The sequence below is a fragment of the Camelina sativa genome, chromosome 19 (assembly GCF_030686135.1).
Source record: "Camelina sativa cultivar CO46 ecotype springtype chromosome 19, ASM3068613v1".
Taxonomy (NCBI): domain Eukaryota; kingdom Viridiplantae; phylum Streptophyta; class Magnoliopsida; order Brassicales; family Brassicaceae; genus Camelina; species Camelina sativa.
The window spans coordinates 26,643,055-26,669,670 of record NC_141898.1 but is presented as its reverse complement, the minus strand read 5'-3'; the positions used below and the strand labels follow the sequence as shown (position 1 = coordinate 26,669,670).

General features: G+C 38.7%; 6 protein-coding genes, 1 long non-coding RNA gene, 2 other non-coding genes and 5 pseudogenes across 13 annotated transcripts; 3 read left to right on the top strand and 11 right to left on the bottom strand.

Moving 5' to 3' along the window:
• Positions 1-395: 395 nt before the first annotated feature.
• Positions 396-3,547, bottom strand: LOC104766789 (succinate--CoA ligase [ADP-forming] subunit beta, mitochondrial). The gene is made up of 13 exons (XM_010490742.3): positions 3,390-3,547; positions 3,122-3,191; positions 2,902-3,013; positions 2,521-2,631; positions 2,292-2,403; positions 2,124-2,188; positions 1,950-2,027; positions 1,768-1,842; positions 1,511-1,663; positions 1,288-1,422; positions 1,018-1,182; positions 803-925; positions 396-715 (listed from the first exon to the last, which is right to left on the bottom strand). Exons 3-13 carry the CDS (start codon positions 2,998-3,000, stop codon positions 566-568), a joined length of 1,266 nt encoding a protein of 421 aa, XP_010489044.1. The 5' UTR covers positions 3,001-3,013; positions 3,122-3,191; positions 3,390-3,547; the 3' UTR covers positions 396-565.
• Positions 3,548-3,550: 3 nt separating this feature from the next.
• LOC104766790 (uncharacterized) lies at positions 3,551-5,036 on the bottom strand (annotated as a pseudogene). Its single transcript, XR_015590904.1, has 3 exons — positions 4,343-5,036; positions 4,087-4,242; positions 3,551-3,992 (listed from the first exon to the last, which is right to left on the bottom strand). The product of XR_015590904.1 is annotated as an uncharacterized LOC104766790 (transcript).
• A 396-nt stretch (positions 5,037-5,432) lies between these two features.
• Positions 5,433-5,814, bottom strand: LOC147921074 (uncharacterized; annotated as a pseudogene).
• Positions 5,443-5,687, bottom strand: LOC109125211 (RNase MRP). The gene has a single exon (XR_015592019.1).
• Positions 5,815-5,897: 83 nt separating the features above from the next.
• Positions 5,898-6,070, bottom strand: LOC147921073 (U2 spliceosomal RNA; annotated as a pseudogene).
• A 1,783-nt stretch (positions 6,071-7,853) lies between these two features.
• LOC104701749 (uncharacterized) lies at positions 7,854-9,995 on the bottom strand. Its single transcript, XM_087501600.1, has 7 exons — positions 9,547-9,995; positions 9,263-9,406; positions 9,075-9,142; positions 8,921-8,971; positions 8,778-8,837; positions 8,149-8,691; positions 7,854-8,054 (listed from the first exon to the last, which is right to left on the bottom strand). The coding sequence occupies exons 1-7, from the start codon at positions 9,659-9,661 to the stop codon at positions 8,013-8,015; spliced, it is 1,023 nt and encodes a 340-aa protein (XP_087357726.1). The 5' UTR covers positions 9,662-9,995; the 3' UTR covers positions 7,854-8,012.
• Positions 9,996-10,052: 57 nt separating this feature from the next.
• On the bottom strand, positions 10,053-10,248 carry LOC147921072 (U2 spliceosomal RNA). The gene has a single exon (XR_015592020.1). It is a non-coding gene; the product is annotated as a U2 spliceosomal RNA (small nuclear RNA).
• Positions 10,249-10,437: 189 nt separating this feature from the next.
• On the bottom strand, positions 10,438-13,338 carry LOC104766791 (myb family transcription factor PHL4). Of its 2 annotated transcripts, none has more exons than XM_087503110.1 (8): positions 12,984-13,338; positions 12,121-12,601; positions 11,788-12,025; positions 11,599-11,675; positions 11,460-11,499; positions 11,148-11,205; positions 10,999-11,068; positions 10,438-10,881 (listed from the first exon to the last, which is right to left on the bottom strand). In XM_087503110.1, exons 2-8 carry the CDS (start codon positions 12,592-12,594, stop codon positions 10,696-10,698), a joined length of 1,143 nt encoding a protein of 380 aa, XP_087359236.1. In that variant the 5' UTR covers positions 12,595-12,601; positions 12,984-13,338; the 3' UTR covers positions 10,438-10,695. The 2 variants fall into 2 exon arrangements, with proteins under 2 accessions (XP_087359236.1, XP_087359235.1); XM_087503109.1 differs by having other exon boundaries at positions 11,148-11,208; positions 12,984-13,204.
• A 387-nt stretch (positions 13,339-13,725) lies between these two features.
• LOC104766792 (uncharacterized) lies at positions 13,726-15,893 on the top strand. 2 transcript variants are annotated; one of them, XM_010490744.3, is made up of 4 exons: positions 13,726-13,958; positions 14,195-14,329; positions 15,080-15,267; positions 15,390-15,893. In XM_010490744.3, exons 1-4 carry the CDS (start codon positions 13,813-13,815, stop codon positions 15,578-15,580), a joined length of 660 nt encoding a protein of 219 aa, XP_010489046.1. In that variant the 5' UTR covers positions 13,726-13,812; the 3' UTR covers positions 15,581-15,893. The 2 variants fall into 2 exon arrangements, with proteins under 2 accessions (XP_010489046.1, XP_087357725.1); XM_087501599.1 differs by having other exon boundaries at positions 13,797-13,958; positions 15,393-15,893.
• A 26-nt stretch (positions 15,894-15,919) lies between these two features.
• LOC104766793 (F-box/kelch-repeat protein At5g48990 pseudogene) lies at positions 15,920-17,352 on the top strand (annotated as a pseudogene).
• Positions 17,353-17,621: 269 nt separating this feature from the next.
• On the bottom strand, positions 17,622-20,301 carry LOC104766794 (xyloglucan galactosyltransferase MUR3 pseudogene; annotated as a pseudogene). Its single transcript, XR_015590903.1, has one exon. The product of XR_015590903.1 is annotated as a xyloglucan galactosyltransferase MUR3 pseudogene (transcript).
• A 1,895-nt stretch (positions 20,302-22,196) lies between these two features.
• On the bottom strand, positions 22,197-22,843 carry LOC104766795 (uncharacterized). The gene has a single exon (XM_010490748.3). It carries the CDS (start codon positions 22,750-22,752, stop codon positions 22,369-22,371), a length of 384 nt encoding a protein of 127 aa, XP_010489050.1. The 5' UTR covers positions 22,753-22,843; the 3' UTR covers positions 22,197-22,368.
• A 249-nt stretch (positions 22,844-23,092) lies between these two features.
• On the top strand, positions 23,093-25,019 carry LOC147921071 (uncharacterized). The gene is made up of 2 exons (XR_015590902.1): positions 23,093-24,467; positions 24,540-25,019. It is a non-coding gene; the product is annotated as an uncharacterized LOC147921071 (long non-coding RNA).
• Positions 23,201-26,574, bottom strand: LOC104766796 (NADH dehydrogenase [ubiquinone] 1 alpha subcomplex subunit 9, mitochondrial). Its single transcript, XM_010490749.3, has 12 exons — positions 26,323-26,574; positions 26,112-26,211; positions 25,546-25,610; positions 25,358-25,443; positions 25,154-25,238; positions 24,977-25,047; positions 24,650-24,781; positions 24,276-24,391; positions 24,056-24,179; positions 23,911-23,979; positions 23,688-23,808; positions 23,201-23,597 (listed from the first exon to the last, which is right to left on the bottom strand). Exons 1-12 carry the CDS (start codon positions 26,423-26,425, stop codon positions 23,458-23,460), a joined length of 1,212 nt encoding a protein of 403 aa, XP_010489051.1. The 5' UTR covers positions 26,426-26,574; the 3' UTR covers positions 23,201-23,457.
• Between the last annotated feature and the right edge of the window lie 42 nt (positions 26,575-26,616).

The window sequence follows — 26,616 nt, the reverse complement described above, 5'->3', positions numbered from 1 at the left end:
TGTTATCACGCTGGATATGCGGACAGTTTGGGTTATTTTTCAACAAATATTTGACTTGAGTCCAAAAAAATCTACCATATGTTCGAATATGCTTTCAATATTCTCTGATTTAAATTTAAAATTAACATTAAAAAATAACAAAATTTATTTAAATTTTATTCACAAAACTCAAATTTTACGTACAATATTTTTAATAAACCTAACTGAGAAAGAGCATTTGTGATCGGCTTTTAAAACCGGACCAAAAAATAAACCAGAGTCTTTTGGATTTATTAGATCAACCGGTTGAATTACGGGTTCAATTAACGCCAGTGGAGAGAGATTAGACCACCTACTAACCTCTTTTTTTTTCAGTGACACCTAACCTAATGAGTGGTATGTATGATAGAAAAAGATACCGAGAATTCCAATTTAATTCTTCTTTTTGGATCAAACAAAAAAAACGGAGACCAGTTCATTATTGATCTGTTTGAGGAAATTATATCCGCGAGAAAAGTGTAAATTGCGTCAACCATAAATCAATTGACAAACCGGGACGAGTTTTGATATTAATATATAGAGAGATTTAGTGAGCTAATGCTTTAACCGCTTTCTCAGCCGCATCATCCAAATCATCAGCCGTTATGAGTTTCATTCCACTTTCCTTGAGGATTCTCTTTCCCTGCTCCACATTCGTTCCTTCTAGACGAACCACCACTGGCACTTTCAATGATACCTGTCGTCACACAAATCACTTCGATTTTTATCTTCAATCCTGAATGAAACATTCTGCTCATTAGAAGGTTGCTATTTTTTCACTCACCTCTTTTGCAGCGTTCACGATTCCACTAGCAATCACGTCACATTTCATTATCCCACCAAATATGTTCACCAGGATTGCTTTCACTTTGTCGTCAGATGTCAGTATCTTAAACGCTTCCACCACCTTTTTTTTTTTTTTTTTGTTGGAGTCAACAAACCCTCTATTAAAATTTGTCACAAAAAATTTTGATTCCCCAAAGTAAAGGTTTCTTTTACCTGGTGCTCAGAAGCATTTCCACCAACGTCAAGGAAATTGGCGGGAGTTCCACCATGTAATTTAATGATGTCCATTGTTGCCATGGCCAATCCAGCACCATTCACCATGCAACCAATCTCTCCATCTAGACCGATGTAGTTCAGGTCAACTTTCGCTGCAGCCACCTACGGGAGAAGCAACACACACTTTTCCTTTTAATCTCTTCTTATCGACTTAACAACATCAGATAGATTTCTTAATGATAAAAGGGAGATAGACAAGACAGATACCTCTCGTGGATCCTCCTGTGTTGGATCACGCATGGCAAAAACCTCCTTTTGTCGGAACGCAGCATTATCATCGAAGTTCAATTTGGCATCAGCAGCTACCAATTGGTTAGTGGATGTCTCTGCAAGAGGGTTGATCTACAAGAGAAATTTGGGGGTTCAACAAAAGAAGATATTGATAACTGAGAAAATGAGTGTAGAAACAAGACAGTGTGAGAAAACTCACTTCCAACATTGTGCAGTCACTCTTGCGGAAGAGTTCGTACAGCTTCTTCACTTGTTCGATCGAATCTTTTCTATCAGCAGCTTTGGGAGCCAGACCATCCACAACCTTGGCAGCATCTTCATCAGTGATTCCTGCAAATACATCAATTGGTACCTACGCAAAACCATGAATGGAGGGGTCAAAAATCCGCAGGATCTCAGAAGGATGATGTTTCTACAAGAGATTAAAGATCCAAGTACGTATTAAACAGTCACAACCTTGATAATCATGTCAGGGAACTTCTCAGCGAGATCTTCAATGCTGGTACCACCTTTTTTACAGGCAATGATCAACTGCAATAAGAAAGTAAAGCCGTTTAGATGTTGCAGCAGGGGGTTAGAACAGCATGGCTAGAAGTAGAGAAATGAATTAGTAGTTCATCATTTGCGTAGTAGCATACCGGTCCAGCAGATTTACGGTCCAGAATAATGGAGAAGTACATCTCATTGACGAGAGACAATTTCTCACACAAGTAAACCTGCTCAAAATTAAGATTCAAAAGGGGCAAGAGTTAGTCACGAGAATTGAAGAAAGAACACCAATTATGAGCTTCATGGAATAACTGATAACAAACCTTGCTAACAACTTTGCCTTGAGGACCAGTTTGTTTGGTGACGAGTACTTGTCCAAGCATCTTCCCTACAAACGATATAAGAATTTGAATAGGATCAATAAACTCTGAGACAAAAAAAAGAAGAAGAGACATCCAACACTTGAAGAAGAAAGAAGATTAAAAAAAAACCAGCAATATCTTCAGCCTGATCACGTTTAACAATGTGAACACCACCCTTAAGACCACTCTTGAATGTTCCAAGACCTCTTCCACCAGCCAAGATCTGGCTCTTAACAACCAACTGTACCACAGGCAAAGAGCAATATATCTTTCAATTAGGCAACAAACTAATAGAGAGAGAGAGATAAGAATCTAAGTCAATGGCAAATGATGTGCTGAAATAGAAATAATAATATACCTCGCTTTCATTAGGGAAAACTTCTTGGACAGCCTTTTTAACTTCTTCCAGAGAACCAACAGCTACTCCTTTTGGCACATTCACACCGTATTTGCCCATCAGCTCAGCTCCCTGATTGTATCAGAAACACACACAAATAAAACATTTTCATAAACCTCCTAGAGAGACGATTCCATGTCCACCTAGTGCTTACTTTCAAAACTCCTAGAGAGACACCGAATAATTCTATCTCTAACACAAATCAATCAATCAATCAATCAATCAGTGGATCAACCCCAAAAAACACAGATCGTACTCGAATCCGCACTTGAAAAGCGAATCTACGCAACTATAGAACACTAAAGAATGGTCAAAAACCCGAAAATGAAGAGAAGGAAGAACCTGATACTCGTGGATGTTGAGACGGCGAAGCTGTTGCTGCTGCCATTTCCCGGAGACGGAGAGAGATCTGGACACGAGTTTGCTCACCAATCCCCTCATCGTTCGATTTTGTCTTGTCAAAAAAACCAGCGAAAGCGAATGCGAAAAAAATATATAAAGAGTCAGAGAGAGAAGAGAATAGTCGCAGCGTTGTGAGAATGATCTGAGGAGAGAGTCTAACCCTAATTTTTCCAACTTTATGAGATTTATTCCTCTCGGCCGGCTCACTATTTCCAAATTTAATTTCGTATCTTTTTATAAGAAAAAAAAAAAAAAAGTAGTTATTATTAGGTATGAAAAATACACACAAGTCAAGTAGTACCATTTTCATTCACTAAAAAAACTATGCAATAACAATTGTTAATAGAGTAAATACATATTTTTGTATATGAATAATAATAATGTAGAAATTAATTTTTCATTTGGCTTATAATTCTGCGACACATTACCATTTGTGTCAAAACGTTTTCATAATCAAAATTGAAAGTGCGGTCAATTGCTCCTACTGGCAGCTACCACCACACCGCTACTGGTGACAAACGCGGCGGCGAGAGCAATTTGAAAGTGGTACACAAATCTAAAACTTAATTCAAAATCAGAAGAAAACACATTTAAACTTATCAAAAACTTATTTGATCGAGTAGAGAGATACAATCTCAAAACGGATTAACAAAAAGTTATAAAAAAAAAAAAAAAAAGTTAATTAACAGCAACCAACGTTCTTATCCCCCAAGCACCAAGTCTTCATTCTCCCGCCAAACCGCGTGAACCTCATCTGTACGAAACCGCTGCGTAAAGGTGGACTCTTGAATCGGCGTTTCAGCACCGTTAACATATGCAAGTATACCCGCGTAAGTGATCATCGCTCCATTATCGATGCAGTATCGGTCATCAGTTGCAAACAGCTTACCGTCACGTTCAGAGCACATGGTCCTCATCATCTCCTACAAACGCTCATTGCAACCGACACCACCGACTATCAAAACGTCTTTCTCGTCACAATGCGCCATCGCTCTTTCCGTTATCTCAACCAACATCGCAAACACCGTCTCCTGCCAGATCATCAACAATCATGATCCTCTTTACAAAATGTGCCAAAACGTTACATTCTTCTATGTAGCCAATGAACAACTGTTATAGCCTTACTTGAAGAGAATAGCACAAGTCTGCTGGTGTACACTCGTTATTCTTGAGCTTCTCCTCTGCGGTAGTTTCGATATAGCTCAAGATTCCGCTGAACGATACATCCATACCTTTCACAGCATACGGAAGATGGATGAATTTTTCTCCTTTCTTAGCGAGCTGTTAAGAAAACAAACAAAAACATTCGATAAATGTTCACTAACACCACATGTACACTACTAGATCATATTATTAAAAGTAATGATGGATTCAGAAATACCTGCTCGATGTTATAGCCAGGACTTGGATCATTGGAGAGCTTCAAGACTCTAGCAAACCGGTCCAAGCAATTACCAACAGCAATATCAATGGTCTCACCAAATATCCGGTATCTACCTTCACTATAAGCAATCACCTGAGTGTTCCCACTTCCCACCGCTCACATACAGAACAACAGGATCATCAGCTCCAGTAACTACTCTCCCCATCTCAATGTGAGCCACGCAGTGATTCACTCCAACGATTGGCTTTTTCCAAAGCTGCGACAATACTCTAACGACAATGGCTGAGACCTGCAACGGTGCTCCCATACCAGGACCTTTTGTGTAACAGATGCAATCGATTTCTTCTGGAGTTACTTGGGACGTTTCTAGAGCTGACTTGACTAAAGGAAGAACATGGTCGAGATGGTGATGAGCAGTCTCTCTAGGAAGGAATCCATGAGCAGGAGGGGTTATGTATGTATGCCGAGGATTCGCTAAGATTGTACAGTCTACAGTCACAATTCCAACCCCAATCTTGTTAGCTGAACCTTCGAACCCAATGGCTATCTTTCTCTTCATTGCTTTTGACTTTAAACACTAAAGTAAACTCTCTGCAGATACAACAGAACAACAAACCAGAGCAGCCATATTACTCACAGTTCATTCATAGAGTTGAATGACTCATTTATCATGGATTAGTATATTGCTACTGAGAGAGAGAGAGAGAGATACCACAAAGAGGTTTTGTATAACCTAACAAGATCCTTAAACACTAGAAATCTGAATCTAAATTCTAAACCCAGAAAGCTACTCTAATCCATATAGGCTCTGTTACTTCGAATTACAGATTGAACGCAACAGCATCATCAGTTCAAGGTACTCCCCAAAAAATACCTAAAGAAAACTGAAGAAGCAAACACATTTTACCTAACCAAAATATCAAAACCTACACCAAACCCTAATCAAATCTAAACCCCAAACCCTATTCAAATCATAATTAGAGATGAACAATTTTACAAAAAATCGAAAATTCTCACCTACGATTTTAAGTAAAACCCAATTTAGAAGAAGACTCTGATTAGCGAAGAGCAATTGAACTTTAAAAAAAAAAGAATGTTGCCATTGGAACATAAGCCCCGTTCAGTTAATCCGATGAGGACCAAGTGAATAACTGTCGTGAAACGAACGGCCATGATATCATCGACGGAGAGAAAGCTCCACACACGCGTCTCAGCTTATAATCAATCCACCGCATGATTCTCTCGTTTCCGAGGCCGCATCTCTGCGGATAGTGGCCCGGGGACTTTCCTGGGTCGGTACCTAGACAGGTCCATGTAACCCATTCACTTCGTCCAATGACTGTTGTACCATGTCCTATTTTTCGGACTAATTATATACACAAGTCTTATGTTCTAAATACCCGATGTGGGACAAACATCTTCAGAACAAACCATAATCCTTTTTATTTTTTCTTTTTCTTACTGTATTACTTCTGTCAGCTTGTAGTAAATTACGTTTTAAAAAAAGAAAATTACATACAGATTTCCTGAAATATATTTCACTGAATTATTGGTGGGTTGAGCCAGGCCCGTGCAGTAGTGCAACGCATGGACGACTCACGAGACTCCAGATAGCAAGCTATCTTATCGGACTCTCACCCTGAAAAAATAGAGTTAATATCGTGATACTAAACTGATAAGAACAGATACTACACTTGATCTTAGCCAAAAGGCCGAGAAAGGTATGAATTGCAAGTGAGACCCGACTTCTCTTTTTATATCAGTTTGTTTGTGATCAATGCTTACTAACTTGTCGATGTGGGATAAAGTAGAGAACAAAGACAAACCGACAAATACAATCTTCGCTACTTTTATGTATCTTTAGGAAAAATGATTTGTAGCCCCCTCCTAAGTTTCATATAGCACCACAACTACACAAAATTTAAACCTCGATCTCGGTCCACACAAATCGGAAGTTCGAAACCTCATAACACATAAAATCAAAATTCATAACCTAAAGACACATAAACACGGTTTATGTTCGGTTTACTACTACCCAGACAATTGTTAACCACATTAGGACTAAAAAAACTGGATTTAACCTTAGTACAACCCGAATTTAAGATCGAAATCTCTAAATCTCAGAATTGAAGAACCCAAGATTTTGAGAACCAATAAATCTAATCGATTGGTCTATTGATGGCGATATTCATGATGATGAAGTCGAATCATCCAAACCACGTTGCAAATCATCTCAATCACCACTCACCACCACACAATGAATCTAATAGTAAGGAGAGCCTTCTCAAGGCATTGTCTCTCAAGTAAATTGTCTCAAGGCACTTTTAGTCAAGGATGAATGAGATTAGAAGAGACAACAAGTTTGTTTATTGTTCTCTTGTATGACTCGGTTTGCTCAATCTCTGTAACTATTTTTCTATGTTTTATATTACTTTTTTTGTTCTCTGCAATTATTTAAATGATAATGCACCATCTTCTCAACCTACAAATTCTCTGTTATAAGCTAAACAATGATAATGATTCACCAAAATGAGACAACAACGAGACTCTACATCACTAAGTTTGTCTCTTCTGCGAACGATGTCATGCTTTCCCCCATGATCAATGCGGGAAATCCTCTGCTGCAGTCGTTTTCACTTACAACAACACTAATCCTGGTCTGCAGATTCTCATTGAGTTTTACAGAAAAAAGTGGACCAAAATTGAGATTGACTTAAATCCAACTTCATATATCCGCAATTCTCTTTCAAATAACGTGTTCTCAGAGGGTTTTTTCTATACAAAACAATGGGGAAAATTCTTCAATTTCTTCTCTCGACAACGAAACGGAGAATTTCAATTTCATAATCGATACTTCTCTTCACGCCAATTTCAATTCTGACGGTCTTTGCCGGTGATTCAACATCATGTTCACTAACAGCTCTTCTCATCCTCAGATTATACGGCAGAGCCGCCACAAATACATCACTGTTCCTCGCTCCTCCTCCTATAAGCTTCTCGTTCAAAACACCAGCAGCGGAGACGTATCTCTTTGTTTTGTGATCCGGAGATGAAGAAAGAGGAAAAAGAGATGGTTCAGGCTTTAATTTTGGTTTAGTATTGGTTTTAAGTGGTCAGGTTTTTAATTTTGGTTTAGCGTTGGTTTTAAGTGGTTTAGTATTGGTTTAAGTCATAAACAAATAAATTCATCTGTGTTCTGAGGTTTTTAACTTTCAAATTATGTGGAAACTGGACTAGAACTTCTGATTTGTGTGGCCAGAGATCGAGGTTTGAATTCTGTGTAGTTATGGTGCTATATGAAACTTCCGAGGGGGATACATATCGTTTTCCGTATCTTTATCACACAAGCGTCTGGTTTTAACAGTTGACAGTTGATGTAAATCATAGAAAACGTAGTCTATAGGAGGTAAGTCTCGACCAAATTACGACAAGAATCGACCAAAGTCTTTGCTCTGTATTTCCCTTGCACATTTGCTTTTGATATTTTATGAAGTTTTAGTCTACATGATTTTTATTTAAAACAGGACAATAAAGATTTTCTCATATTCAAAACTTGAATGTATACAAATAAAGTATAAACTAACAGTAAGTTAAAAGGTAAAGCCAAACTATGAACTGAGTATATATTTTAGAAACCAAAAATATGGTACAACTTTGCCACAGTAGATCAAGAAGATGGCTTCAAGTTCCTGATTGCAGCGGCCATAATCTGAGATAAATCCAACATGTGAAATGAAATCAGACGAACAAAGTCAACTACTGTTTGTAATTATCGCTTAATCATGTAAAAGAAATATACGTACCCGGGCAGATCCAGGATCAAACCTTCTTTCACCAATACTTGTATTCCTGTCCTCTCGCTTTGTGACTACACTTCTTTGACTAGATTCCACATTGTACTTCTCTGTCAAATTTGTATCATCTTCCACTTTTCTGCTGCTGTTGTTTTCACTACATTTTGCTTCACCCATCTGTGTGACTTTGCTCTTGCTTCTTGTTGTATAAGTACGGCCAGACGCTCCACCAGAACCAACAACCGGGTTATCTAGGGACTCTGCTGCATCATCTTCACTAACTTTTCCCTTGCTTCTTGTCGTGTAATCACTTATATTATTTGTTTGTAGACTTTGTCCCTTCTTCGAGAACTGAGTAGCCGCTGCTTTTGCCCCGGCGATTGCAGCTGTGAGACTGTTAACTTGCTCTGAATCAAGCGCTTTCTTCTCTTGTGTTGTACAGGGAACAGAACCAGGTTTTAAGGAAAACGGGTCTTTTGGGTCTGGAAGAGGGAATCTAACCACAGAAGTGTTTTGAGAAGGCATAAGACCTCTAGCTGCAGCCGCATAAATCTGTTTCATTTGAGAATACAGTAAGTAACTGGTACTATCTTATACAACTCTCCCAGTTCTTAGGCTTTAGAGAAGAACAAGATTACCTTGTTTTCTAAATTATAGACGCCCTGGTACCCGCGCATCTCAAATGGAATAATCAGTTTCTGGAAGAGTTCATAGAATCAAATGTTAAATGGTCACAAATCCAAACAAAACAGTAGAAACCGAAAGCTAAAGTGAATTTCACCTGTGGCTTCTCGCATAGCCAACAAAAGTTGGTTTGTCCTTCAAGCCTCACCTATTATTATACCAAACACAGTTGGGGGTTTGCTTATTATACAATAGAATCATCGAATATGAACTGTATCAATGTAAAAAAAGAATAGAGGTAATTGGTGTACTCCTTCAGGTAAAGCATCCCAGTTCTGAAGTTCATCGCAGGTGACACAGCCAACAACCTCAACACATCCTATAACACCAACAAAACCGTATCAATTATGGTCCAAGCTGCTACTTAGGATCTTACAAAAATATATATTGATGTGACAAAGATGAGTATACAAAAAAAGATTAGTAGTAACAATAATACCAATTAGTCTTGAAACAGGGTAATGTTGGGGGAATTGAATATCAGTGATCCCATCAATAGCATAAAGCTCTTTGTAAAACTCTTCCATTGCTTTAATAGTAGCTTCATCAGGTACTTTACTAGCAGCATGAATCCATAAACGGCCTATGTTACATGTTTAGTAAAACAAACAACAACATCATCATCTTCTTCAATGTTATGCAATTATCACAATGTTCCAATTCAAATTTATCCCAGCTGCAGCTTATAAGATATATCAGTAAAGCTGATCTCGGACGACATACCTCGAATTGGGGCAGGCCAGGATCTGCCTTCGATGCGTTTAATACCATGGACGAGAAGTGAAGCCCATGGCTGATGCATGGTCAAGCACGGGTTCTTGTAATTCCCACGACTCATCCCTCTCCAAATATCAAAACCCTACAACACTTAACTTAAATCGAATACTAAATCCACCAATCACCAAAGCTATTTCCAATTTACGCACAAACCTAGATATGAACTAACTCTAAAAAAAATCAAAATCAAGAACTGAGACGAATTTGACTCGAGATGAAGAGCGTGAGTAAACCGGGATCCTTGGACCGGTTTATCTCTTCGTTTCCGTTTCGCGTTTTGTCTTCTGTAGAGATGGACCGGTATTGAAGTATTTTAGTTAACTAGGTTAATTAGCGTTTAACCTCAACAATTTTTTTAAGTTATTTTAGGTTTGAACTCGCAAGTTAATTTAGTCAATAAATAATGATCATAAAATAATAAACATAAATAGAAAAATTGAACTAAATTGTTGGTGGGTTGAGCCAGGCCCGTGCAGTAGTGCAACGCATGGGCGACTCGGGAAAGCCCAGATAGCAAGCTATCTTAACGGACTTTCTCCCTTAAAAAATAGAGTTAATATCGTGTGAGCCGATAGCCCACATATCAGATATTAAACTGATAAGAACAGATACTACACTTGATCTTAGCCAAAAGGCCGAGAAAGGTATGAATTGCTAGTAAGGCCCAGCTTCTCTTTTTATAGAGATTGTTTTTGACCGACGCTTCACTTAACTACCGATGTGGGACAAATAAAGCTTCAATCTTATGGCTTGTGCAAAACTTTTGTTCTATGAGAGATATCTTCGCTACGTTTATGTAATCAGGCTTTGACAGACATAGCTCGACATAAATTCAAGTTTTGAATTAACCTAAGTTAAACACTAATAAATCAAAATCTGAATTCAAAATTACATCAGAAAGATGGAATTGCTCTTTTTTATTGTTGTTTCTTGCTAGAGAGCTGAGAATCAGAAAATTAGTTTAAGAAAGAAAAAAAAGAGAGAGAGAAAAGCCTGAAGAAGACAGAAAAAAGAGTCTTACTCTAATAAGTCAAACTCTACAACTCCACCAAAAACCTCAGTTTTATGATCTACCTTCCCGAGATAAGGTTCCCTTCATTCTTCGTTTCTCCGACGCTTTGCCCGCGGGGAATCTGATGACTCCTCTGAACCATTTTCAGGCTTTTCCGCGCTTGTTTTGTCTTCTTGTTCCAGATTGCCAAAACCTATATTTTGCTTCTCAAACATCATCATCAGTGCCTTTCCCTGTTCTTCTATCCGAATTTGCATTTCTCTTTGAATCTGCAAGCACATCAAAGAAGCAAAACCCATTTTCATCCGTACTGTTTGCAACTTCAAGTGATACACAACTAGCTAACACTATGAAGCTCAAACTTTATCATATGTTCATCGTTGTACCTCGAGCTGCTCATGCAGTTGTTTCTGAACTTCCATCTGAAGTCGCAAAGCCTCAGTGACATCTATCCCACTGCAATATCAGTAGTGAGAATTTATTTGACAGATTCAATGGTGTAGCAGTTGTGATTTCTGATGTTACCAAACCCCACCGTTTCGTATCAACAGACGTAATTTGCTCAAGCGGTCCCAACTTTGTCTCTGGTGAACCTGCTAATCATCAGATTGTTACTAAGACTAAATGAGTCCCGGAAAAGGGTTCTAGTCTACAAAACTAGATGATATTAGAATGCAATTATGCAAACAATGTTGAGAGCTTTTTTTTTATAGATATCAAGAAAAGATTAGAGTAAGATAGATTAAGAAGGTTTGGATACATAAGCTAATACAATACTTTCATTATCTTAAGAAAAATGAATGCATATGAAGAAGATTCATCATAAAAGAGAGGAGCCAGTGTTTACCTTCTGATGGTTCTGGTACATATTTAGCTGTCCTATATTTCTGCAACATAAATAATAAAAATTGTAGACTTTTTGCCAATAGATTATTATGAGGATTAGCATGAAACAATTTCTTGGAAATAAAAAAGAAAAACCAAACCTGCAAATGACTTTTGACATGATATATAGTCAAACCTTCGACATTCATATGCTTCAGCACACCCTTGGGAGTTGCTTCTGCGATAAAAATAAGAGACTGAATCAGAACAAATAGAACTTCATGATCCATTCAAAGTCAAGGATCTTAAAACCAAGAAGCAGAGAGAGAGAGAGAGAGAGAGATACTTACTTTCACCGCCACCGAGCTGGTTAACAGCGTCAACAAAAACCTCATGAAGTTCAGGCGTCCAACGCATACGTCTCTTAGCTGCTGCATTATGATTCCTGTTGCTACCACTGTTATTGTTGTTGTTGTTGTTGTTTGAGGATACTGTCCTAACAAGTGGACGCAAATCCAGACAAGGAGAAGGCTGCTGCAGACCAACTTGGGGTTGTTGAATTTGCGATGGCGTACTTGGTTGCTGGACCTGAAATAACAACTCCTCCTCCTAAAACATGAGTCTTTTGATATGTGGAGACAAGAGTAAAAGAGTAGCAAACTTAATAGAACAAGATTAACAACCTCTGAAGCTGAGTTGAAATTCGTGTCAAGGAGAAGCTCTTCCAAGACAGTAGAGCTCAGCGAATCTCCATCAGTAATCAAGTGGTCATCCCAAACTGGCCAGTCACATTGTTCATGAATCTCATCGGATGCAACGATAACACCATCGTCCATCTGACTCCTTTGAATAGGAGAAGGAGAAGGAAAGTCAAAAGGATCAGGGAGTGGAGAAGGAATCCAAACTGATGACTCCGAGTTATGGAAATCACTTGAATACATATGATCAAGAACTCCATCATTAGCAGAGAGATCACTAGTTGAGTAAATATGACCAACAGATCCATCATTGGCAGAGAGCAAATGGTAAGGCGTTGCCATGAGTTGATTGTGTTGTGGATAGAAGGACATGTCAGCTTCTTTTACCGAAGGGTTTTGAAAAGACGGTATCAACGAAATGTCACTCGGAACTGGCGGCCTCAACGAACGTCTCTCCATTATTGTTCTAGAAAAACAAAAATCAAAAGAATTAAGATTATATGCACATATATATATATATATAAAAAAATTAAGATACACCAATATCATCTCATTTATGACTAATCAAAAGTTTCTGAATTACACTCAAAACCTATCAAAATCAAAATTCATCCATGTAAAATTCTGAATCAAACAAAATGAAAGAGCAGATGATTTTTACAGTCACATAGCAAAAAAAAAAAAAAAAAAAAAATCAGAATCAATCGGCAAAGCAAACAACAACACAAAAATATCAAAACCTACGCTAAAAACAATCGAAGCTGAATCAACCAATCACAAAGCATAATCGCCAAAATTATACTCCCAACCAAAGAGAAGATGATCAAAATTCCAAAAAAAAATCTCACCTAAGAAGAATATATGAAAAAACCCCAAACCCACGAGAGGAGGAGAGAAAGACGCCAGAGAGCGCCTTCGAACCGGTAGGAGCGATTAAACCGGGATCTTTGTACCGAACTTGCTCTCTCTCAATTTGCTGTTCCTTGTTTTCCTCGTTAGCGTCGGAGAGATGGATGAATTGAAGCGTGTTTTAAAAAGACGATCAGTCATCATTCCTTTTTTCATACGTGGAATGTTCTGATTGGCCCATAAACTTTATATGTTTTCTTATTTTTTATTTTATTTTTTAAGAATACAAACGTTTTTTTCTTCTAAATAACTAAAGAGAATACAAAGTTGCAAATGATGATTTTGCTCACAAATGATCAAATTTTGAGTTTATCTGGAAGACACATAAATACAGTTACAAATCTGATTTTAAGAATCATAATCAAATTTTTATTTTTATTTATACATTTCATCAGTATTTTATTTCTTAAAATCAGATTATGAAAAATAAATTGAAGTATTTTCTTCCTTCTTCTCAAAATTATCATTTGGGAACATTTTTATTTTAGTTTTTAATTTTCTTAAATAACAAAAGAATCTTTTGAAAAGATCATTAAGAAGGGTAAAAATACAACAAACTTGCAAATGATAATTTTTGCTCACAGTTGAAATGATCAAATACAGTACATTATTTGAGTTTATCCGGAGGATACATATAATTAATTAGTTACAAATCTAATTTTAAGATTATAATCAATCAAAAGTATTGTTTTTTTTTTTTTTTTTTTCTTTTTGCACATTTCATCAGTATTTTATTTCACCAAAAAACAAAAACTAAAATAAAAAATAATGTTGACGGCAAAACCCAAAACCCTACAGATCTTCTTCCCCCCTGCGTCGCTGCTCCGATTCGGGTCGAAATTTCACCTGAGCAAAAAAATGTTCGCGAGGCGGCTCACTTCTTCTCTCTTCAAAGGATCTTCAACCTCCTCAAGGTACCCAAACATCTTCTCTGATCTTGCGATCAGAAATCTGATCGATTTAGTCCTGCATCTTAATCCCCTTTCGTCTCTATCCGCGATTTCAAAACCTCCCATGCCCATTTTTGGTGAAATCACTTATTAGACCTAATTGAGTTGAGTTTCTATCGAAGATAGACGATTTATCTTCGATTCGAAACTTGGATGATCCATTTGGTCTCTATGAGCTGAAGAATGTGTTTTTGAAACAGCTCGGACAAAACAGGGAAAGCTGGGACGTTGGGGTCTTTTGGTCGGAAGGCAGTGTCTTTTGTCTTGATTACAGTCACCGGTGGTGTTGCTTTGAGTGCCCTCGATGATCTTTCTATCTACCGTGGATGTAGCAGGTACATTTGAAGTTTAGCTACTGCAAATGTGCATTTGAAGTATAACATCCCTAGCGTAGTTGTATTGTGAATCGGCTTTGTTTATTTCATAGGTTTTCTTTCTCCTGATTCGCATTGATTTAAGAGAAATGCTTTGTAAGCTAGTGACTCAGTTGAAATCAAGTGAATATTTTAGTTTAGGGGATGATGATTAAACCATTGCTGAAATAAAAGCTGAGACCATTGGAATCTGTAGATTTCTTATCACTGCAGATATCAATTTGACAAGGAACTCAAACTCTTGGTGCTAGTGATACATGTAGTTTTTAATCAATGCTGTGTCCTTATTTCCATTTTCGCTCGAGTCTGATTGTCTGCTCTAGTGAAACTGGTTAAGCAAAAGACGAGAAAACCTTATGCTTGATGAGAACACTTTTTTTTTGGCATTGCTTCACTGTGAATTTCAACGCACCCAATAACCAGGCTTTAGTCTGGTTTCTCATGTGTGGTTCTGTCTATTATCTTGTGCTTGTGCCTCCCACTTTATAAGTAATGATACTTCTTTTCCCTGTCCTCGCTAGAACAATCATCCTTTGGAGTTCTATATGCACTATTTTGTTATTTTGTTGCACATTATATCAACGCCCCTCATGAATATCTCTATGCTCTTCTCCTTGTATCGTCAAAATCAATAACATGACCTGATTTCAAGAATGTGAAATTTGCATTGGCGATTTCTCAAAGAAAAGTATGTGTATGCTTAATTTTCAGCAAGGCGATGGAGAAGGTGATAAATAGTAAGGCGATGATTGAAGCTATTGGAGAACCAATTGAGAAAGGGCCATGGTACAGTGCTTCACTAGCCGTTTCTCACCAAAGACACTCAGTGTCTTGTTCATTCCCTGTCGTTGGACCACAAGGCACTGGAATCTTGCATCTCAAAGCTGTTCGCAATGGGGGTAAAAAATTCTCAAAACGCAGCTAGTCTCTCTCTCAAGACAAATATGTGTTAGGATTTGCATTTGCCACAAATCATTGTACTCATTGGATTCCCCTTTTTTTGCTTTGTTTCTTGGCACAGAAGATAGCTTGTTGGGGTTCCTGAAGCAAAGGGACTGGGACATTCTGATAATGGACGCACTTGTCCATGTCCCCTCAAACGATGGACCCCAACAAACCTTGAGAATCAACATTTCTAACATGGTTGATCCTTCGCCTGGTGTCGACAACAATAAACCTTCGGAACCACAAGAAGAGCCAAAGAAGAGCTAGAGAACGCTGTGTGATGATGTATCATGTACGCACGCTTCGCTTCGCTTCGTTGTGGAGTTTCTGGCTAGGGTTTTATCCCCTTCTATTTATTATACATCTTGGTGGAGCAACAGAGAATCGAGTCTTTTGATTTACTAATAAATAAATAATGACCAACACTTGAGTATACAAAAGTTGAATACATGATTGGTAATAATAATTAGTCTAGTGAATACAATTCAGCAGCATTGCTGCTATGTGTTTTTTGGTCTTTTTATGTATACACAATTTGGTTTTACGTGTTTGTCTAATCTTAACGTTCTCAAGTCCTAAATAATTGCATCAAATCTTTAATTTCGAAATCATTATAAATTAATTCACTATTCAAGATCATTTCTATAAGTGAGAGAGTGATCTCAAATCCCTAAAAGGTGGTTGATCATCGGCGATTTCGTCTCTCGCGCCAATGTCGTCTCCAGAGAAGGAACGGTTGCTTACGCCGTCACCAGAACCAACCCCAAATCCGTCACTTCCGGATGATTTGATAGTGAGCATCTTAGCCCGCGTCTCGCGATCGTATTACCCAAATCTCTCCTTAGTCTCCAAAAGCTTCCGATCAATCCTTGCTTCAACGGAGCTTTACCACACCCGAACACTCTTAAGCCGCACCGAGACTTTTCTCTATGTTTGCTTAAGCTTTCCTGATGAAGCTACCGGTAGCCTAATCAAACCCTAACCAGTCACACCACTAGGAAGAAGAAGAAGAAGAAGAAGAAGAAGAAGAAGAAGAAGAAGAAGAAGAAGAAGAAGAAGAAGAAAGATGATGATTCAGGTATCAATCTTTTTGCTCCAACCCCAATTCTCAACTCTGCTCCTGTGGAATGGTCTTTTCTCGTTGCTGTTGGTTCTAATCTTTACGCCATTACCGCTGCCATGGAAGATTCTCAGTGCTCTAGTGTTTGGTTTCTTGACTGTCGAACTCACACTTGGCTTGAATCTCCAAGAATGCGACTGGCTCACACCAATAGTAACTTTGATGGGACTATGTATTTAGCAGGAAGCTCTGAGAGTCCAGATTCTTTGAACTGTGTTGAAGTGTACAACACAAGTACTCAAATTTGGAATCCCGTGCCGCCCAGAAAACGAGTATTTAAATTCGAAGCTATGGAAGGAAAGATTTACTTGAACCTTCCTGTAAAGTCTACTAAGGAGGCTGTGGCTTTAAAGCCAAAGGTTTGGAGTTGGGAAGCGTTAGCACTGGAGACGGATTTGGATCGTGGTTCTATTTGTATGATAGATAACATATTCTATCATTATGACCCTATTGTAAGGTTTATATGTAGAAAAACTGAAGGAGCAGATTGGATAAAGTTAGGGGGTTTAGATGAGCTACCTAAGTTTGCTAGATATAGTACTGTTAAATTGGCGGAGTATGGTGGTACGCTGGTTGTTTTGTGGGACAAGTATGTGCCTGCTAGTGGGTATGAGGAGAAGATGATTTGGTGTGCAGAGATTTCGCTTGAAAAACGCCGCAAGGAAGAGATCTTGGGGAAGGTCGAGTGGTTTGATGCAGTTCTTACAGTCCCTAAGTCTTACAAATTCGTGTCTGCTAAATCTGCTACTGTTTGACAGGTTTGAACGTAATGTATCTGGCTAAACCGCTTTTCGTTTTCCGGGACTTGTCTGTCTTTATGATAAACCTGTAACTCGTTCTGCTACTGTTTGATGAATGATGCAAGAGACTAGCTGGTAATGCCCCTTTTTGTTCAGAAATATGTGTTGCAAAATGTCTATTTATGTGACTACTATGACGAATGCTTGTCTTGTGCTTTTAGCGGGCATATGCACTCACTTTATCACACTTGTTCAATCATTTAGTTTAAGAAAGATCAACTACCAAAACTATGGTTTTAGACTCGTTTAAACCACACAACACAGTATCACACCTACAATTATAAGGTACTTAGATTGACCTACACGCATTCTTCAAAAAAATACATCGGTTCTTGAAGCTAAAGAGTAATTACCATAACCCAATTAAACAAGCGCTGACTTCAGTAAGAAACTTGAAAAGGGTCACTTCTTATTATTAATTTCTGTGGGTAACTGATACAACAAAAATCTCAAAACAAACTTATCTCTATGAAACTGAAGAAACTACATTTGATACCAATACAACAAAAATAAATCATTTTTTTTTTGTCCGTATAATAGTAACCGAAAACTATATCCCAAACCTTAACAAAATGTGGTTTATGTCTCTTTTCATTGTGTCTTATCTCTCTGCTCACTCTTCCATGAATTCTTAGCTGCATCTGCTGAAATAGCCGTGGCTCCATTGCCATCGCTGCTGCCATCTTCTCCAGGTTTTGGTTTGGAGAAGAACGGGTCCCACACATGTCCCCCCGCTTCCCGTTGGCCTTCCTCCAGCAACGCATACTTCCAGCTGTTCTCCTCCACGAAGTAGTCATACTCGGTTCGGCCCTCGATCATGTTCTTCCTTAACCGAGTCACCTTGTCTATCACAGCCTGTACCGAGACATCAAATGCATCTTTTTGCGTCTCCAGTTCTGATCTCGGGTCTGCGTAGATCAGCCTTGGGATGAGGTTGATGACATTCTCTCTCATAATCTTGATCTGCTCGGCTGGAATCTGGAGGAGCCGCTCCTCGATGCTAATGTTTCTCTTCCGAACATCATCCTCGGGGATGAATACCGAGTAGGTTGTGTAGTTCTTGGGTAGATGCCACGTGTATTGAGTGTAGGCTGAGCCCGGATGGAAGAAGACCGGTATACAACCGGCAAGCATCGAGTCAAACGCCGATCTTCGGGTGTAAGAGTCTCCCTGTGGCTGCAGACAGAAGAGAGAGCTTTGAAACATTTGCATAATGCTGCTTGGTGCATGACATTTGCTCTCCCCAAAGTCGCATTCTAATAACTTGCCAACATTTGAGTTTCGGCATTGATCAATGATCTGCCCTCTGATGGATTTCGGATTGTCGGGTCGTGGGGCTCCTGCAAATGAGAAAAGCCACTTCCTTTCCAGGTTTCTCATCCGGTCTTGCCATTCAAAAACCTCTGCGTCCTTTGCTGGGTGGAAATAGGTTGGGTACGGGATCCCAAAATCATTTGCATTCCATGGGCTCGACTCAACCACAAGCATAGACATGTTCTTGGCAGCCGGTAAGAAGAGAAGCTTGTTGCCCCAATCAGTTTCTTCTTCAGACAATCTCCTGAAATCCCACGTTATCCTACCTGCCACAAGGAAATGATCTTTTCCTCTCATAATTTCCCACTCAGGCCTCTTCATGAGCCAATCGACCAACTCAAGCGAAGCAGCATCCCTTCTTGAGATATTGTAACCCCACAGGTACCTAGCAATGTCGAATCCAGCATAGAACGGCACAAAGATCGCAGCAGCAAGAGAGGAATCATTCGTCAAGCATTTATACTGCTTCATCCGATTGCTGAATATCACATCAACAGCAAACTGATTAGTCGCGTACCAGCCTTCATCCGAGAAGACACCTTCAACATTCTCAAGCGGCGGGCCAAGGCCAGCATTGGTTGTGAACTTGCACATGTTAGTCCAGAGACTAAGCTTCTTACAGTCTCTAAGCATATCCTCATTGAACTTGGAGGGAAGGTCATGAACATAAATATACTTCCCTCCACACGGGTCACTCTTGTTGTCTACTGTCTTCAACGCTCTTATAAACGAAAACTCCTGTTTCTGCACGCTCTCAACAATTCTAGGAGGCTTGGTAAAGGTGGACGTAGAGTTGGCTACTGGAGCAGGAGGGAGTACTACTGGCTTATCGATGGTAACTAAAGGCTCTTTGGGAGGTTTCGACGGAGCTGCATGAGGCTCGATAGGGAATTTATCAACCCGAAGAGAGACAGATGAAGGCTGAGACTGAGCATAGCTAGGTTGCAACTGGATCTGTTTATCAATGCTACTGCTTCCTAAGACAACAAAATGGAAGTACAACAACAATGCCCAGAAAAAGAGTGATAAAGCAACCAACACACAGATTCGATTAGTCTGATTCTTCCCATTTCCCTTCTCCATCGGCTCTGTAGGAGCAACTTCTGCAGAGCGACGCCTCATAGCAACCCTCGGAATCATATAGAGTGTACGAGATCACAACATCGATAATAAGATACAATAGATCAAACTCAAAGAAAGGCCCTAAGTTCCCAAATCCTAAAGTGCAGACCCAACTACGATCAAAGCTAAAAGAAGCTAACTTTGCACGAGATCGAAGTAGTTGAAGCTAAATCGTAGCTCAGGAGCAGAGAAAACTCCAGAAAGGAACCAGATTTGAGAAAATGCAGAAGTGTACCGACAAGGATCCGCGAGAGACGGAGCTACGAGGAAGAAAGACAAGATTGCAGCTTTTTTGATTGATCATTCAAGGAGAGATCTAGAAATGCGTGAAAGTGAAGATTTTGTTAACATTGAAGAGGCCAAGATCGATGGATTAAGAGACCTGGCTTTGAGCTTGTCTCATCACCGTCAATGAGGAGAAAGACAGAAGTAGTAGTTGCTGTATTTGTAATTGGAAGCGCACGTTAGCCGGTCGGCTAAATCTGCGCCGGCAGTTTTTCCCTTCTTCTCGTTGTCGGTGACCAGTGGGGCCTTGCCACGTGTGTTGACATGTCGGCTTCAAGTGTCGGTGACGTCAGCTAATAAACCCTCTTTGGACTCCTTGACTTCAACCTTTGGCTCGTAACGTGATTCCGACGAGCGTGTGGGTATGACTCCACGTGTAATCATGTGAGTCGTTCGTAGCGTAATGTACGTTGGAAAGAGCACAAGTCGCAGAATTTGGTGGTAAGCATAATTAGAACCAAAACACGTTGTAACATGATTACTTCAAGTTCAAAAGCTCATTGTGTAACGTCTAGTATTAATTAATATTTCAATGCATGTTGAATAATTAAATTCGAAATAAGTTTTGGAACCAAAGCATTTTGTTGAGACCAAATATATCTCTAATGATGATGTACAAACTACTGATTACGGTAGGTATATGAATAGCCTTTTTGCAAATCTAAACATCACATAAATAATTAAGTCTGTACTAATCATAAGACCAAAATGCTCGAAACTGACTTGTTTGTAGAGATGTAAGGCAGACTTAATATGAGAAAGTGACATTCGAGTGCAAAAACCTTTTTCACTTCTTTATTGTTTTGATAAGTATATAATAAAGCTTTGAATGGTTGTACCGTATGGTGTAAACCGGATAATGCATACCAATATTTTGGTATGCAAAATATTGGACTGTGGTATGGAGCAGATTAATATGGAGTTTATATTAGTATGGAGCTTTTGAGGAGCAGAATGAAAAATGCAGATCAATCGTGAATTTACAATGATATGGAGTTGTACGCTCAAATGCATACTAGTATGGAGATGTTTAGTATGCAACAATGCATAATGGTATGCAATGGTGAATGGTAAATTAAATGCAGACTAATCCAATTTTAGTCTGCTCTGGAGCAGACTGTAAAACCATTCAAAGACAAAGTATTTTGAGGCATGAAATCTTATGTTTTGTGAGATATTAAAGGTATTTTTAAGTATTAGTGTCGGGAGGTGCAAAAGCACCGCCTCCAACCAAATTTTTTTTATTTTTTTAGGGTCCAAATTTACATAAATACAAATTTTTGAAAAAAAAGTAGATAAAAATGGTGGAATATTTGTCTGAAATTAGGTTAAATGTTATCTAAAATTGGGTTAAACTTAAAATATAAAGAGAGCCATTTTATTTCTAGCACATATCAAAGTTAAACATTGAGTCGGGCCTGATTTTATGGTCGTAAATATTTATATGGTTTCGGTTAGGTGGTATGTACGCAGTACGCTCGTAGAGAAGACATATTTCTACAAGTGTATATTCATGTCAAACCGAATAGGAGATTTACATTCGAACTTCAAAAAATGTTTGACGTCTATGTCGGGCTTTATTGTATAAATGTTGAAGACTTCAAGTGTTCAAGGTGAAGAAGACAATGTAATCACTCATAGCCAATAATAAATAACCAAAAAAAAAAAAAAAAAAAAGCAAAAATATTAACTTAGAAACTTTAAGAGACAAACGTGGCTTGTGGGAGTGGGGAAGTTTGTGCTCCCCAATGTTACAACTCACATGGATACCACAAAGGCCTTGCAAGAAAATTTGATCTACTATCTTTAAATAATTGAAGAGGGTAATGGACTAGCATTAGCTCTTTTCCAACAATAATAAAATAAAATCTAACTTTTGATTCTTTAATTATTTGTTACAATTGCTGAACATGTAAGGGTGATTCGCAAAAAGTGAGCATTCAATATTGTACAAATTCCTAATTAAGAAATATATATGTCCTCGGAAGATTCTTCGAACGAGATCGTGGTCTTCTAATCATCTAATGGGGTGAATGGGAAAATGCATATTTAGAAAAGAAAAGATTCTATCTAATTGATATCTACTAGATTTTTATTCGTCAAATCGGTACTTAAATAGTTATAATCCCGTAGGCCGTAGCTGAGATTCTAATTGGTGCGTAGTACTTTATAGTTGTAATCCTAGCCTCGTAACTTTCGTCACGTTTGCCCCACTATAGATAGTCCTACGCTATTTACATGATTGGGTTATAGGCTTATAGCATTGATCTTAATCTCAATCTTGAATAATGTGAATTAATACAACATGAGATGTAATCTAAAATTTAGACCACAGATAAGTAATTGAGGAAACAATTATGGACGGGAGGATCGTTCTTACTACACTTAGCATGATCATCGGTTGATGGGGAGATCTATACGGAATCAGTTTTCTTCAGGAACCAAGAGGAGAAGAAGATAATGAGTACTAGAAAGATGTTAAAGAGACAGACTAAACATAGCCCAACCTTCATCAACGTCATCTCCTTCTGTTTAGATCCGTCATCATCGCGGGTCATTTTAACATCTTCGATATGGAGATGAACACCGGGATCTCTTAGCTTAACCTTGCTACCGAGCAAAGCTGACCCACACGTTGCTTGAACGTTGCTGTTCACGTAGATGTTGATCCTGCAACCACTTTGACTCGCTATGTCTACATCCCTAGGTGCTACCATCACCGCCCCAACATTTCTCCCGTTCAAGTTGATTCCACCAAAATCGGATTCAGGACCAGGATAGTCTCCTTCGTCTTCCATTTTGGGACAAGTACTGCAAAATGATTCTGTTCTATCCCTCCAGTTTCATGATATTGGCTCTATATGCTTTGCTTGGTATTTGAGGTTTCCTAAAGTTCTTTACTGTTTTTTACAGCTAGAAGCAAAGTTTTATATTCTACGGTTTGCATAACTAGATTCCTTACCCGCCCCAACAACTCATTGGTGCCGGGTGCCAATGGCTCCATATCCATGACTAAATTCTAAAGATAGGTAAATGAATATCAATGTTTCAATATCTGTACATAACCAAGTTGACTACCCTCTTGACCATGTAAAGGGAACTTCAAATTACTCAGGGTTTAAACTCTATTGCATACAGATACAAGTTGAACCATTTTTGCGCAACATACAACACCAAACTAAATGGAATTCAAAGGCGAAAGCATGTGGCTTTAGTTATAGTCAAGAGCATAGTAGGGACATGGAGTTCGAAACGAACTAGATACTGCATAATTTCGAAGAGGCCAAATCGCCCCATCAAGAAAGATAATGTCCCCTCTCTTAACTTATAATGATGTTGATGTGTTATAATTTTTTCCAGAACACAACAAAGAGGAGGACCCGTTTATTATTGACAAAAGTAAATGAAAGGCATCAACATACCAAATCTGGTTTCCGCGATTTCATTGTGACACTTGCATGAAAAAAATAGTCCAGGAAATGACCTTTGAGCAGAAGCAGCAATCAAGGATAGAAGTCTGTTGGTATCTTTTCACTGACAGTAGAACCGAAGTTAGGACCGCCCTTGCGATATTGGATAAGAAACTCGACCGGATATCCTTTCAATTTATGGGGGACAAGGTCCAAATCCTGAAACTTCAAGGCTGAAACAGCCATTGTTGTTGTATAATAAAGAGTGAGAATCAGTCAATTCAAGGAAAAGAACTCATTTTACTTGTATGAATCATACTAACCATTGTCGGATACAAGTGTATCGGTTGTAAGTGTATTGATTTGGTCCAGATTGAAGATCTGAGGAGAGGGTAAGGGGAAAGGGACTTTGTTCACCATGAAGTCCCTAGGAGCCGCCATTGCCTGGAACAGATTGTGACACATGTGAAATTAGTATCACTTCAAGAAGAAAAGAAAGATAGTTGGAGTTTCTACCATAAAAAGTGCACGGTTATGATCTTTTACCTTGGCTATTGGAAATGGAAGATTCACATACCGAGGCCATTCACGAATCATATCATACATGATCTCTGCCTACAAGAAACACATGGGAATCAAAACCACTGAGCTGCCACTGTGACAGAGAACATGAAGGATTATAAGAATTTACCAACTCATGAGTGGTAAAGACATCTGGACCACCCAATTCATATGTTTTCCCCATGCTGGAGCCATCATCCTTTAGAGCTGCAACGATTGCAGCAGCAACATCAACCACATAAACAGGCTGAAATCTGCAATGGAGTTATTGTCAGGGAAGGAACCAGGTCTACATTGTAATAGCTACTATGAACCGGTGAATAGAATTGCTCAAAGGATGTAAGACGTACTTGGTGGTCCCACCACCTATGAGCGGAAGGAAACCATATTTTTTAACGAACATTGACCAGGGGTTCAAGATTCTGTCTTCTGTACCAATCATGGTTGCAGGTCTCATGATGGTGGCCTAGGAAACACACATACATCAGGAACTGACTAGAAGCATACTAATGATGATAAAAACTTTATATAAACCATCCCAGGTACGCTCTTTTTGCTTTCAAAACTTATGAGATTTTAGAATTATCTAATAACACCATCTACGGGTTTTCCAGTTCTGCACAAGATCTCTAAAAAAGTAGGGACGTGCATATAATAAATGAAATATTATGATGATAATTACAAAAGAGAGAGTCATGTGTGCCAAAAGGCGGTATAAGTTTACCTCAGGTAGCGCACTCAAGACAGCTTCCTCAGCAGCAGCCTTTGCTCTCTGCATTCTTGAAGGAGATGACATTGAAGCTCCTAGGCAAGAAACTTGAATATACCTCATTATCCCACCGTGTTCCTTGGCCACCTGAAACAACATATCCACAAAGCCCCAAGTTAATTAGACATAACCAAAAGAGCAAGCTAATAGCAGAGCATATCCTCCTGACAGTTAAACATGTGTTACTTATTTCAAAAGTAGGCAACAATCAGAGAAGCAACAAAAATGGAAACCTGTTCACCACTTTTATTGGAGACAACTCAAGAGGATACAAATACATACCAATGCAAGTTTCTCAGCAATATGATGGTTCACATCCTCAAAACTGAAATTTCTGGTCTCGTACTCTCTTCCTAAGGATTAGATTAAATATCATCCAAAAAGTAAAGGAACAGTACAGATTTTTACAAAGATTTAACAATAATTGCTAGAAAAAATAAGACCGAACAAAAAAACTACCAATTAGATTGATAACGACATTAGCCTTGGCCATGACAGCCTTAATCGAGTCTTCATCTCTTGGATCAAATTTCATTGGTACCACCTGAAATATATAGGCAACAAACGCACATCAGATATGCCGAGCCAAAGCATAGTTTTCTAAAAAGATACTTTTTAAGGCATTTCATTGAAAGCATTAGGTTAAATAAAAGAATATATTACCTGTCCTAAATCTCCCATCAGCTTGAGATGTCGAGGAGAGTCCTCTGAGCCTCGGAAAGGAACGAGCACTTGCGATCCCATTTTAGCTGGAAGAAAACATTCACTTGAATTTAGCAAAAAATCTGCAAATGTAAAGGAAAAAAAAGATTGATACCAGACTGGTAATACAGCTGTTTAACCCAACTCACCTAGCTGCTGCACAAGATAACGACCCAGAAATCCTGTGGCTCCAAAAACTGTAGCTACAATGCCACTGGCAAAGCAAAGAAGAAATTAATATTTTCAAAGACCAACATCTATATTCTTTTTCTCTTAACAGAAAGCTCTCGAGAAAAATTCGCTATACTGAACTCCTAAGAGATGCTACATTCCTCTACAAAGGCACGTAATGCACAAAAGCTACCCTCTAAGCCCAACACTAACAAAGATATACAGACTAAGATTCCTTTACCCTAGCACATAAAATATCATTTCTTATTCCCATGAGAAGTTTCCAGCATTCTATAGAAACAAAACCCTAGACAAACAGAACATAAAGCTCTCGAGACATTCACTTTACTGCAGCAACCGCAAAACCCTTAGAGATAATACATTACCCCGTAAATGGAATTGCAACTCATCCACAAAAGCTCAAAACTTTTAACAAAGATACACAGAATAAGCTAAAAATCCTAACACAGTAGTAATAACATTTATCCTTCCCATGAGAAATTCTCCAGAACTAAACCCTAAAAAAAAGAGAGCAATGACATACCTAACGGAAGACCTCCCACCAGTACCCTTGCGAGCGAGGTGTCCCACGCCCCCCTTCTTAGCCAGGGAAGACGCATAGCGACGATTATCAGTTCCATTCACTGAAGGGTCACCATTAAAAAAATCCACAAATCTCTAATTAGCGCGAGACAAAATAAGCAAGCAACTTAGATACCCAAAATCGAAGAAAATATCAATGGCGGAAACTTAACGGTGATTTGAGACTCCATAGAGCGATCTGAGAGAAGAATACGAACAGATCGAAGCTCCTCCGGCGAGGGGCCGTTGAACTAATCTCCTGGAAACTGCTTGCATCCTTGTTCTCAGTTACACGATCGATCGAGAGAGAGACAACAAATACAGATGAGCGAGAGAGAAAGAAAGAGAGAGAGAGAGACAGAAGAAGAAGAAGAGAGAAATGGGAATAGAAGATTTTGCTGCCTCGAGGATATACAAGTGAATGGGCCTGGGCTTTAACAAGATCTCAAATCAGCCTCTTATAATAA